Here is a 14,167-nt window from a genome sequence, read left to right on the forward strand (position 1 = left end):
TCTGAGTGGCGGCGGCAACGCATACACACACGTGTTCGGCGGCGAGCCCCGCATTCTGGGTCGTAGTTACCGAGGATGTTCGGAATATCTATCTATAATGATCTAAGATCGCGGAGGCGGGATTTGTGGCGTTTTATTGCCAAGAAGATTCTTCGTCGCTTGTTCCGCGCAGCCCGCACGCACCTGCCTTTGGCCTCGGAATTTTATCCGGATCGTTGATTGGACAATTTTTATGTCGAATTTCCCTTGTGCTTTATTTATTTTTATTTTTATTGTAGTTTGCATGTAGATTGGCGAGAAGAGGCATTTCCGAGTTATGATCCATCACTGGCCTCTTAGCGCTACATTTTGTCCTTAATGGCGATATTCGAAATGTATTACATAATGGCCGGTATTAGCTTTGCTTCGATATAAGCGAGAATCTTCGATTTGTTTTCGGCTACTATTTCATATTGTTCATCGATATTTACGAAAAAGAAAAAAAAAGAAAAAGAAAAAAAGGAAACAAAATCCCTGTCTCACTCGTATTTTCTTAAATACTCTGAAAAAATTAGCAAGTCAAATAAAAGGGGTAATTTCGTAATTGCTTCTTTAATGTCACAATGAGCAAATAGTGAGCGCATGCAATTGTTAGATGTTATTAAGAAACTGTAGACAGACAATTAAAGTAAAAAAGTGCAAGTCCCGATTATGATGAAGGATAATGAATATTTTTTCCATACAAATGAAAATAATCGCAATTTAAGATATTTTGATGTTATCTGGTATGGGTGGGCTATTGCACAGTTTGGCGCACTTGCGCATCGTCTAATTAGAGACAATCACTCCCAAGATCCTTGACGGAATAAACAAATGAATATGAATATAAATGAAAACAAAAACTTCCCCCGATTTGTCGTATCAATCTACCTTTTAAATACCAATTTCCAATTTTCCCTCTATCAGACATAAAGGGAGTAAAGAAAAGTTTCTTTAACGTCTCGCGAGTAGTTTTTGCTCAAGCCTAACCATCTTTTGCCATCGTCGCATCGCCCACTCGGACATCAACTTTCGTCATCGTTTTTCACTTCACCGCCCACCGGGGGAGCTCGCAACAATTTTCCACCGGTGACACACACGACGCAACTCCATACAAAAAGAAGAACATTTTGTAATCGAGAGGAGCTCCTTTTGCCGATAGAGCACATTCGCCTATCGTTATAAACTTTATAAATTTTGCTACAGAACAATACATCTCGCATTCACTTAGCAGTGCTATGTAATTTACTTTACTTCTCATCTTGTTTTGAAACTCATAGTTAAGCTGAGAATTGCGTTCGATTTTTAGCTTTTGCGATTTAAGAATTGCGTTTCGATGATTTTTATTAATTAATTAATTCAATTCCATCGTTCTGCCATTAATCGTAAATATGTATGTGCGCGCGCGTGTGTATAGCTTAAAACCAATAAAATATTTTATTTTTATATAAACTTTGTTAGTAACGGAAGTTTTAAAGTAGCATTGAATTGCTAACCGTGAAATCGATACTCATATTCTTTTACTCGTATACAAATTTTTATTCAATTCATTCTACCGGTAAACGAACCTTTTACATGGATAATCGGTGAATGTTCAATGTGCTAGTTCAGCATGAAAAACATATTAACAAATGATCCAAATCAAGCGTTGATTTATTTGAGTAATAATTAATCGCTACGATTCTTCTTAGATAATAATTTTTACCATTCTCATTGTAATTAGATTTAAATTTAGAATTTACGATTATACACATCCGTACGAATAGTATTAAGAAATTTCTATTTTACATTTGCAATTCAAAAATTATATTAAAAATTCAAAAAAAAAATTCAAAAATTGTATAAATAATGTGATTTTATTAATTACTTATCATAAACAATAATTATATGTACTTAAATTCATTGTATATTATCTTTATATGTTTTAATTAACCTATTAGAGATACCAGTGTGAAAATAATATATTTGCTTTATTCGTAGACATTATTACCCTTATAATGTGCAAAGTATTATTAAAAAATGATAAAATTTTTCAATATTCTCTACAGAAGTTTTTAATAGAACATTACACGACTTAATTTGGCATTCAGAAAGTGCACGACTTTACTGTCGCTTTCTAGTTGTTGGAAACTTTCACGTTTTCGTGCTGCAATTATAAAGAGTTGACAAGGATGATTTATCAAATTTGTATAATTCATCATTTGCAATATCATATAATAAGCTTATCGACAATTAAGAGACTCAGTCGCATATTTATTTATATTACAGTGGAAACTTACCTTAGTCCGGTAGAGACGCACTGCATGAACATCGACTACTTCATCCCTGATGAGGAAAACCAGACGAGAGGATTTTCAGATGACGCGATGGCTCGACTTCGTAAGCATATTTTAAGAATATTAATAGATTAAATAGTTTCCTCGCTCTTCTATCATCCATCTTATTATCTTTTTACGATTAAATAGAAAAATATATGTAATGTGATTATATTGATTATATTCAAGTTTACAATAATTATAATTTATTAATTCAAAAATCATAATTTATATTTTTTAAACTATTTACTCAACGTAACAGCTCTAGTATTCCTTATTATGTGGATGGGTAATAAATAATTACTAGTAGTTTAGGTTTTTCTTACTCTTATTAACTATCGTATATATTTCAAATACATAAATAGAATTAAATACGTATGTTAAATACGACTGTTTCGATAAAAGACAAAATGCGAAAACTAGTAACAACATTTACATAACGTAACATACCAACGTATATCCTGTAATGTGCACTAAATATTTCATTTCGACAAGTGGAATTATTTCTGTGCGAATAGTTATGAAGATGTCTGTTTCAGATATTTGATATAGTAGTTATTGAATATGTTAGCCATTTTTTTTATTGATGTTTGACAAAATGTCCGATACTCCGTGATATAGATCGATCCACGTTACTTCGATCGTCGTATAAAATGCAAACTAATCTAACATTTAAATTAATTATTGCCTTAGTCCTTATTCGGCAGTTCCTATAGATTGCATTATTGAATCCTATTGTTTTGATATAATAAATAATTGGCTTTATATATTTGATACGAATCTTAGATATGTATGGATCTAAGAATATCTTTAGCAATCTCATATACTGAAGGAAGCACAGAATTTGTATTTTGAATTTTCATTCTAATACTTGCAGTATATTACGTCGTTTAATAATAAATGATAACGTGAACATTTCTAAAGAGCAGATATGGTAACATTGTAATAACGCCAGGTTTTAGAATTTTTTTTTTTTCTTACCAGAAATTTCTTCATATAACTTATGAAATGGGCGATCGCTCCATTAAATAATAAAACTTTTATTTAAAAGAGAGATTTCGTAGCTCCGAATTAAATATTAACATAACTAGATAATGTGTTTTCTTGAGTATATCACAGTTTGTTTTAACTAACCAACCAAAATATTTCTTCGTTTTTTTTCTTCTTTCGTGCTCCTCCCCTACTCATATGTTACTTACTCATTCTGTTAATACTGTCATCTGCAACTGGCAAACTGAATTCTTCCTTAAGTTGGTCATACACATAGTCTCCTAGTTCGCTTCAACCTTATCTCCAGATGTGTCAAGAACGAAAGCGGCATTGAATCCCTTATAGTTGGAGTTATATATTTTAAAAATAATTGTCACCGTTTATTCAACATCGATTTTAATATCGTTAATTAAGAAATATTTGAGTTTAAATAGTTCTTTACTTGCATGAATATAGTTTAATATTGTTTATCATTGAAGTTGCTCATGATAAAAGAAGCATGTGAGTAGATAATCAATGTTGAATTGAAAAACGGTATATTTCTTGCTAGTAAAAAGCTATCGAATATTTAAGAACGCTTAAATAAAAGCTAAATAATTGCTGTTAGAACTGGCTTACAACATTTATTAAAATAACGCTAAAACCATAGAAAATAGAGAGATCCGGCTTTGCATACTTATAATTTTTAGTAACCAAAGGCAGATCTTTAATTAGTGTTTTTAAAATTTCATACCTTAAGGCATTTACAAAATATCTACCGGCGACATTACATGCTTAATTCTATTTGTGTATTTGAAATCTATTTAATTTAATTATTATGATACCTGCAAAAGTCTTGCAAGCCGCATTTTACTGGCTATGGATTTCAATAAATAATAAATTGCTATTCAATTTCAGTATTCATTAAAGTCGGTAAATTTAATAGGGTAATGAATGAAAGTAAAATTTATAAATCGTTATCTTTTTCGTAATTTCTCTTTTCAGGAATAATAGATTATTTAAAATAAGAGTTACTTTCGTATAAATGAAAATTTGAACAAAACAAGCTTAGAAAGTTCATATTGCTTAGTTTCACTGCCCAATTGCGCATATCAATTTAATAGTATTAGAAGATGCTGATAAAAATCAAATTATGTATTATTATATTGATTATTGAAAATTTTAATTGTTATTTATTAAGTTTTGCTTTAAATTAAAACGTACAAATGTCTAATCAGCTGAGTTTCATATACTTTTAATTAGTTATTCGGTAACAGATTATGAGAATTTGTTTTTCTTTTTTAATTAAATCCTTTAAATGATATTACGAATTGGTAAAATTATTATTTTCCATATAATATTCTAAAGTATTGCATTGAAAAAAGTTTTTAAAGACAAAAATAATTTTTCATCAAATGACGCGAGTTCGTCGTCGTCATTCGCTTGTTGAACAAGAAAATAAAAACAAAATATCATAGAGAGAAAACGCTAATATTCAATATATAAATAAGTATATTAATAATAAATGTGCTTATTTGAAAATTATTTTGCTGCTGTAATGCGAGTAAATAAATAAATGGGGAAATATTATAAAGGCAAACTGCTTGAATTGCAATCTTGTCGAAAACAATGACCAGAGTCACGTTTTACATTATTAATGAGGCTTATTATGATTTGGTCCAGATATGGGACGATCGGTGATCGCCCTTTTTATGGTCGGCTTCTTGGCAATATTTACGGCCTTTTGGACGGGCGTCGTTGGCTGCTGGAAGAGATCACCCGGCAACATAACCGCGACCGCCATCCTCATGCTACTAGCCTGTAAGTATGCGCCCAAGATGAAAGGATTCGAGGGCTACGCGTAATGCTTTATAAAGTGAGAATAATCTGTTCTCTCACTACATTCTCTCTTATTTAAAGACGAGCTAGTCGCAGCTTGACCAAACTGTAGCGAAAAATTATTAATCTTATGGAAACAAGTTTCGTTTTCATTACAAGAAGTTAATTGCGTAAAAATTTAATAAAATCAGCTTCGTGCGAACATTCAATCGAAAGACTTAATGAGAAAAATTTATACGTGCTTGATTTTAATGGGAAATTATATTAAATTTCGGAAATTTATTAATACATATTTAAATATTTAATTTACACAAAAAATTATTAAATCTTAATTATTTTATTATAACTTATATGAAATATATGTTATAAAACGAGCTGTGAATTCTCAACAATAGGCTTAATTAAACCTTTCATTTAAAATAAAATGATTATAGTTACTTATCAGCGTACACGCTATGGAAAAATAAAGGGAATTTATCGCCATACCTAATCTACTTTTACTACAATTTTGCATCATTTTAATACCTGTTTGATAAAGTAATGTTGAAAATAAAATAATCTTAAAAAGTATTTTGATCAGACACATGTGTACGCATGTACGCATTTAATTAACTTTTTATTCCCTTAATTTCATATATAAGGAGATGTATAATATTTATTATAAGGTGTCAGTATCTATTATAAAATTACATTTAACACCTGAAAGTGAAATTGTCCGAAGGAATTCTTTAGCTAATTATTGTCATGCTTCTGAATTCTGAAAACCACCTATTCAATTGAATTTCAATGGATTCTGCTGTAAATGAGCCAATGAACGTTTTAATAGTAAATATAGCAGTCCAAGCAATGTTTTACATATCAGATTTTTGTATTACATTACGCAATACAAATTACCAAAACTTCATACTTATTTGATTTCATATCTAAATTATATTAAATATACATTTACTATTATTTGATAAAATTTATTTTTCAACGCTTGTAATAGAATTAACATCATGGGCATGATTAAATTAGCTAAAATTTATTAATGTTTGTTAGGAAAAATATAACTCCATTAATTATATTGTGATTAAAAATGATAATTATCAATATTAAAACGTTGCATAACAAAGTATTTTATTGTTAATTTGGTTTTTCAAATAAAAATTTATAATTGGGTATAATTAAAGATAAAAAATTTACAACAATAAACAGTGGATAATCAACTGTTTTAATTATAATTTAATCAAATTTGTTATTCTAATCTCTCTCAATCATTGCATATTTAATGTACATTATTAGAATACAAAAATTGACAATTTTTAACAAATTTATCCAGAATTAAAGATACATTTTTAAATTGAATTTATGTTATGTGTAATTTGTATGTAATAGATATTGAACAGAAATTTTGCTTAGTTTTAATATTAGCCACTATAGTAAACTATTAAAAATGTTAACGTCGTTGTTGGTTAACGCTCTATATATATATATATATATATATATATATATATATATATATTTTTTTTTTTTTTTTTTTTTTTATTAACAATTCTTTTTTTTTTTTTTAATAACGTTTTATATTTAAAAAATAGCGTAGACAATGAGAAATGAAAGAAAGCAGCTATTGGTAAAGGAACTATTAAATTAAGTATGTTTTTCAGGTCTATTAAGCGCCGGAGGAATGGGACTGTGGCATGGTGTCGAGTATTATGAAAAGGAAAAAATAGTCGGCGAAGAATACTACCAGCAATGGAGCAATGTAAGTTCGAAGTCAGTAATGAATAATAAGGAAGAAACGCGTGTAGGCAGCAGCTGAGGAAAGAATTTCCCTTGACACGAGAGACGAATCGGTGACGCATTTTAGAAGCTGGCGATCATCCCCTCTCCCGTCATTCTTTCGATCTTCCTCTCGCGTTATTTTGCAATGAATTGGAGAAAGATTGTGGACTGTGGATAGTTTTATGTGACCCGAAGATTATGTTGGCTTTCGCTTCTTATTTCTCGCAACATGTTGGAATAAAAATAGGATATCGTCAGCTTCTACGACAACTTGTCGATTCGTATTGAAAGTACGAAGGATTGTTCAATGTTGTTATGATATTATTCAAAGATATGAAAATTTAATTTTTTATTTGCATTTATAAGATAAATGGTTATTTATAATAAAGTGAAGGCCTGGTAATTGTGTATTTGTTAAATAGACATTGAACAAATCTTTGACACGGATGAACATATAAAAAATTAATTTTATTTTTTTGAATAAGTATATAGGAACAATAATACAGCATTTTTAAGTTTAATCTTTGATGTCTTTCATAAATTTTTTTATCGTTTTACCTTGCTCTTGATACGCTAATTAAATAGTTTTGCCTAATTAAAAATACTATTTCATTTTCAAATTGTCATTATCTTTGCTTGGTTTTATTTACGTTCGGTGTGATTTATCATTATTTTTTTATTTTACATTTTTCTGATGCAAGAGCAAATTATTTAAGATAAACCGCGTTTTCTCTATATTTAATTCTCAATATTTAATATGGAAAAATCAACTTAAAAATGCAGTATTAAAAATATCCGCCATATGGTGATCAAGAAGCAGAACGAGTCAACTCAAAGGAAAAGGACAGGAAGTGGAATTTATCAATTTAATTTAAAGTTTTTTTTTTTATATCGAATACAATAATTCTCTCCGAAATTCCGAGATATAATTTACCGTGAACGTATTATTCTTTGTAATGTGAACAAATTTGCAATATGATACGCAATTGAAGCATAATGTTGAATAAAATTTACCTTACAACTCAAAGTCACTGTTAAATTTTTTAATATCATCCATACTACTCTAACAGACATGAAAAAAAAAAACTATATATGCAAAAAAAAAAAAAAAAAATATATATAAATCTTATACCAATAGTTCGGGAAGAGTGTTGTTTAATCAAATTAAGAAGTAAAAGAATAAAATTAATGGTAATTAAGCAAGAGGAATAAAAGATTTATCTTGCAAAATGAAACATTTCATTCTTATGCTATTGGTTCAAGATATTATCACGTTTAATTATATTTAAAACGCCCTTCGCTAATCTTAATCTTTCGAGTGAATAATGGTGATTAACCAGAACGATAATAGCCCATTGGGTGTGCGAACACGGAAGTGTCTGGTCGTTTTACGGAGAACAGTGACTTTGAGATAAAAGCCTCGGAATGTCGGAAAGCGCTTTAAAGAGTGAACCATTTGCGGATTTGATAAACCATGGGATAAAACGGAGAGATAAAATAAAAAGAGAGAACATGCGTGAAAGCCGAAACGATGCAGGTGCTGCGCGACAACGTGGCCCAGTGGTACGACTGGTCGTTCTACTTGGCTTGGCTGGGCGTGGCGACATGCCTGGGCGCGATGACCCTCTTCCTCATAGCCGCGAGCTGTCTACGCAAGGAGCGGGCCCGCGAGCAGGCCCAAAACGTCCAGTACATAATGCCAGGTCATTGAACGCTCATGGAGCGTAAGCCAACGCCCCTACCCCGTCTGACATTTTGTGTTTTTTTTTTTTTTTTGGTTTTCCTGTTTATCTGTCTTCGGGGTTGCCCTACTACACCCACACATCCTCTTCTGCACGCAATCGTCCCGAAGGTCCTCAAGGACAACTCACTAATCTCGTACGACTGGTCGTACGTGGTGGCTTGGGTCGGCGTCGGTTGGTCGTTGGTCAGCGCTATACTGTTTAGCGCGGCTGCGATATGCTTAAGGGGCGAGAGAATGCGCGAGGAGGCCATGAACATGCAGTATCTTATGCCTGGTATAACTTACCCTCTTTAAAAGAGTCGTGCGTCATTTTTTAATTGGTTCGGGTCCCGGCTAAGAAGCGTTCCCGCGAGAACTCATCTGGTCGAGGACCTTGCGACAACTTCCCCGAGCTCGAACATTTACGATCAAGTCGAGTTCGGTTCCGGAGGAATTGTCGCGCGACACGATTGCACAAGGTGCGATTGCTCTGCGTGCCCGTGCGAGCCGATAGAAAACTCGGAACAATGTCGACTGATTATTTATGTTTATTAAACGAGTCGAGTTGTGTTATATTGTGAAATCGATTTCCATTACATTGCACGCCTATTATTATTAACGAGTGCGCAACTCGAGCATTCGAATACGGTATAAAGTGGCATCCGGGCGAGTACGCGACATTATCGCATTCAATCGATTATTAAATATTCATTAATTTCAATTAAATAAGTGTCCGCTCATAATTATGACACTAAATAGATTTTAATGACGGGTGCATAGATGGAATTGTGTCTTTTGCTTATATAGTTATGAGGATAAACGAATAATCGGTCAAATAACAGAACTTACATTATTGATTGTCATTTTAACTACGTAACACCTCGATTATCATCGAATTGGTCGTATTGTTCAGAGGTTGACATTTTATCGGCGAGCACATAATTAAATCCCTACATATATTTGGCTATCCAGCTTATACTAACAATTAGACCTCCTCGATCTCGTCTCGTGAAAGTTGTTTTGGTTAATCAAGAATATGAACATTAAATTATTTAATTTATATCTTGATTTGAGAAAGGATTTGTATTTTCCATATATCTAAGTACATGCGATCATTAGGAAATTGTTCTTTTGATAATTCGATCGATTGGGTTGAAAACTCAAATTAACGTATAATACGCCACAATGATAAAGATTAATGACTTTTTTTGTTTACCACGATGTTGATTTAGCGTATTTATTATAGAAATCGTAAAGCCTCGACAGTAATTAGAAAACATTTTTGAATATATTATAATCACTCGTGTATGTATATGAATTATGATATTTATGCACAATCTATTAAAATAATCAATCCTCTATGAATTTCTAATGAAATTAACATCAATTTTAATTTCTTTTATATAAACGCATATATATATATATATATATATATATATATATATATATATATATTAAAAAGAAAATACGATACACGCTTGATTTGTTTATTGAGAAATTTGTTCGAATTACACATTATATTAATATGCTCGTTTATATTGTTTATATAATGTATATTAGCAAGATATCGTCTTAATCGATTGATAGATAAATAGGCGCGTGTACGCGCGTAAATTCACTCACGTACGTGTAAATCCACAGTCACTATACAGTAACTTTCCCTCGATAAATTTGCATTTAGATATTGAGATGTAAAAGGCAATACTTGGGCGTAGTTTATATGGTGGAAAGGAAAGTTTACCCGTTTCATTTTGTTTGATAAATATTTTAGGAATCGTGGAAACCTTGTACTCTCTAAGCATATCACATTAAATTACTCAAAGCCGGTAATTTTGATTTCTTACGTGACTTATCATACTTCCAATACTAATTAAGCAATTGTACAACATTTCGATTGGTGAATCCTTTCTCAATGACAGGCATTAAATACAGAATATTTTAAAATTGAAGGTAATATATTAATCCTTACGATAAGTTTGTATAAACATTAATACTGAATTTATACTTGTTTGTAAGGCATTAACACAGTCTTAATATTTTATTAAATATCATGAAAAAAGAGAATGTACAAAATATACAACGATAACAAACATAACAATTCTTTCAACTATGCAAAATCCAAAATTAATGGCATATTAATAATCTACAATGAATGGATTACGCCATCGATGGCATTTATTTAAGGAGAATTAATTTTTCACGGCAACCATCTCTTCCCTTCGCTTCGATGGAAGCAAATTATTCGCGTACGCAAAAGCTTAAACACTCGGCGCTATAATCGTTAAACAGTTATGAGGCTAATTATTTCCTTCGAGCCAAGTCCCGTGGGTGCCTGGACGGTCGAAGGAGAATTTCCAAGCACGTACGAGCCGATGAACCGCTTAACATTCAAAATAGTTCCTTATCGAAAGTTTAAAAGCCTGTGCGGGCCAGGAAAAAGCCGAGACTTGGATTAATCAGCGATGAACAAAGGCCCGACGACGTATTGAAATGAGTAGCCGTATACTTGTGCTTCTTCCGGTACGCATGCCGCCGTCGCATGCTCTGTTTGCTTTGGACGTGAGAGAGACTCGTGTTGCGCTCCACCTCTCGGCACTTTCTATGAACAAAGGTCTGAAAATGAAGCGTCGTTGAGCGCATTCTTCACCTTCTGGAATGGCAGGCCTTTCTTTTTAGCATTAAGGAGACGCAAGATAAGCGGCTCGCGGGGCTCGATCGATTAGCCTGGGAACAAGCCGAGCGGAGAAATGAAAAGCATAACCAAGTCGTGTCTCCTATGTCCTTGTCTCGGCTTACGCTTTTCGCTCGCAGGAGCAGCTGCGACTGCACACTTGCCTCTCCCCCGCCCCAATAAACCACGCCATCACACCTCCCGCACAACCAAAAGCCTGGATTTCACATTAAGTGCGAGCAGGACGCTCGGAAGTGTGACAGCAGCTCGCCTACTTTTTCAGATGTTCGGTCGAAAAGCAGAAAAAAGCACATTTTCATTCCTAATCGGCTGGTTAGCCGATGGATGTGCAGCCTGTTATCAGATAAAGCCCTTATAAAACAATGTATGATATTATTCGTCAACTGATTTAACTAACTAACGGTACTATTGTTGTAATTTTTAATAGCGAATTTTCATAATTATTATAAAATAATAAGATGCTTCTCTTTCGTTATAAAACATTTATATAGCTTTTATATAGTTAAGATCGTCGGCAAGAGTATAGATTATATTTGGTTAAAGATAAATATAAACGTGGCCTTTATTGATTATTTATAAATTAAAGAGATGTTTGAAGGATTAGTACGACTTCTGCAGATATAAATATCAACAAAAAAAAAAAAATAAAGAAAAGTGGAAATAGTTTGATCGAAAGTTGTTTTATTCAATATCTTTAACATATTAAAAGCGTTGCTTACGGGTCTACTAAATATTTACGAAATAGTCTAAAAATATTTTTTTACGCGATCTCACTTTCGTAGCGTTGTTATATTTAAATGTAAATTAACACTACCAACTATAAGCATTTTTATTTAAAAGCTTTTAATGGTTAATTACCATTTCACTAATTTCAGATGCTATTACATAATAAACAAATCTTTCTTCTCTGTAAAGGGCGACTAGGGAATGCGAATAAATAATTATTAGATGCTTGAAACGTAATTTTAATCGATACATATTGAAAATAAAATGTTTATTCAATTATTCGTTTATTATTCACAATATTGTTCTAATGCATAAGTAAATCTATTGTATAAACTACAATAATGTTTCAAATGACAAAAAAATTTTTTCACCTACATAAAAAAAAAAAACAAACAAACAAAAATGATAAAGAACATACGATAGGTGCTAATACAGACCAAAAAAAAAAAAAAAAAAAAATAAATAAAACAAAATTATATCGTGATTAGCAGATGTCTAGCAGTCATGTTGTCAAATGTCTCTGGTTAGTCAAAATTTCTTGAAATGTATTAGATAAAATTATAATTTTCTTTTTTCATAATTTTCTTTATATAGTATATGGTCTTCTCTTCTATACTTTGAAACAAAATGTTATCGATGCCAATAAAAAATAATTAATTTTTTAATAACAGTATTGGATTTCCACGGTTGAAAGAATTAAACGATAAAATGGAACATATAAATAAACTTTGTACATAATGACAGAAATAAATAATGTTTATTTACATCGACTAACATTGTAAGTATAAACTCATTCATGATAACGTAGCTTTTTAATAATTCATTCATGGTATATATAACTCATTTCGACTCTGTTCCATCAGTCGATTATCTCCAAAATAATAAAAGTGTTTACAAGAATTATTTCATTAATAATTCATATTTGTAAAAATTAATTCATTTGGTAGTGTTTTCATAATATGCACTTCATGATACAAAATTACAAAAATCTTAATTAGTTATACAATGCAAAATAGCTTACAAAATGTTATCAAGTAATAAATTATGCATAAAAAGGACAAAATCTTGTTCAGTTTTACAATAAAGTCATGGTTTAATAATCTGATTAATTAGTATCTAGATGTTATGCGTTTCTTCAAAAAATATCAAAATTAAACGATAAAAAATCATTGCAGTAAATTTTTAAAATATACATTTTCCTAAATATGATTCAATTTAAAATTGTATAAACAAGAATAATTAATAAATAATACAAAACGCATTATTTATCCAAAAAATTGTATTATTGTGCTTTAATTTGGTATTAAATATTTATTTAATTATTTAATAATAATAAAGAAGTCAAAAATGTTTTGCATTCTATAAATATTAAAAAAAAAAAATACCGGAAATACCGGCGTATTAAATTAAAAGAAAAATTAGAATATAACAGTAATTATTTACAATTACTTGGTCATAATTTCAATCATAATCTTGTAAAATTAAACTTTTATAAAAAACTTGGACACTATTTAATTAAATGAATGTATATTTTATTTAAATTTTTTTTTTCATATCTATATATAAAGAATTTTTTTTTTGAAAATTATATATTTACTATTTAAAAATTTTAACGAAATATGATTTTCGAATTTAATTTATATACCAATATATATATATATATATATATATATATCAATTTATAATTACAAGATAAATTGAAAGTGAAAATTGGATTTTAATTAATAGTATCGTACTTATACGTCGGTATTTCTTAGCAATTAAAAAAGGTGGATAAACTTTGTCAATAGCGATGTATTAGTTTTAAAATATTAAATTCAAGAAATCAAATACTTCGGTCATATTGAGTAAAATATGATTTATTTGCATGAGATATGGCAATGTCAAATAGTTGACTTTAAATCGTTCAGAATGAAATCGTGAAATGTTTTTTCTTTTTTTGTAAAACTACTTCTTATAAAGTATTGTTCTTATTTTGTTCAACTGATCTTAAGTATTCAAGTATTTAAGTATTACAAAATGTTTGTGAAATCACCAACGAGGGCACGAAGTATAAATGAAATTCGATATAATCCACATACCAACGGATATATTAATTAAAGTAAATTATCTTTAATCCGT

The 14,167-nt window shown here is 30.5% G+C and overlaps 1 protein-coding gene across 2 annotated transcripts in view; it reads left to right on the forward strand.

The window, feature by feature from the left end:
* LOC105359166 (uncharacterized) overlaps positions 1 to 14,167 on the forward strand; it is a 52,214-nt gene that overhangs the window by 37,689 nt on the left and 358 nt on the right. Inside the window, exons 3-6 of one of the 2 annotated variants that reach the window (XM_011495671.1) lie at positions 2,287 to 2,397; positions 4,986 to 5,123; positions 6,788 to 6,885; positions 8,758 to 8,923. In XM_011495671.1, coding sequence (XP_011493973.1) covers positions 2,287 to 2,397; positions 4,986 to 5,123; positions 6,788 to 6,885; positions 8,758 to 8,923 — 513 coding nt within the window. Of the gene's footprint in view, positions 1 to 2,286; positions 2,398 to 4,985; positions 5,124 to 6,787; positions 6,886 to 8,442; positions 8,609 to 8,757; positions 8,924 to 14,167 lie in introns of both variants that reach the window. The other variant, XM_011495670.1, reaches the window with a different exon arrangement.

Source organism: Ceratosolen solmsi, unplaced genomic scaffold, assembly GCF_000503995.2.
Source record: "Ceratosolen solmsi marchali unplaced genomic scaffold, CerSol_1.0 scaffold11, whole genome shotgun sequence".
NCBI lineage: Eukaryota > Metazoa > Arthropoda > Insecta > Hymenoptera > Agaonidae > Ceratosolen > Ceratosolen solmsi.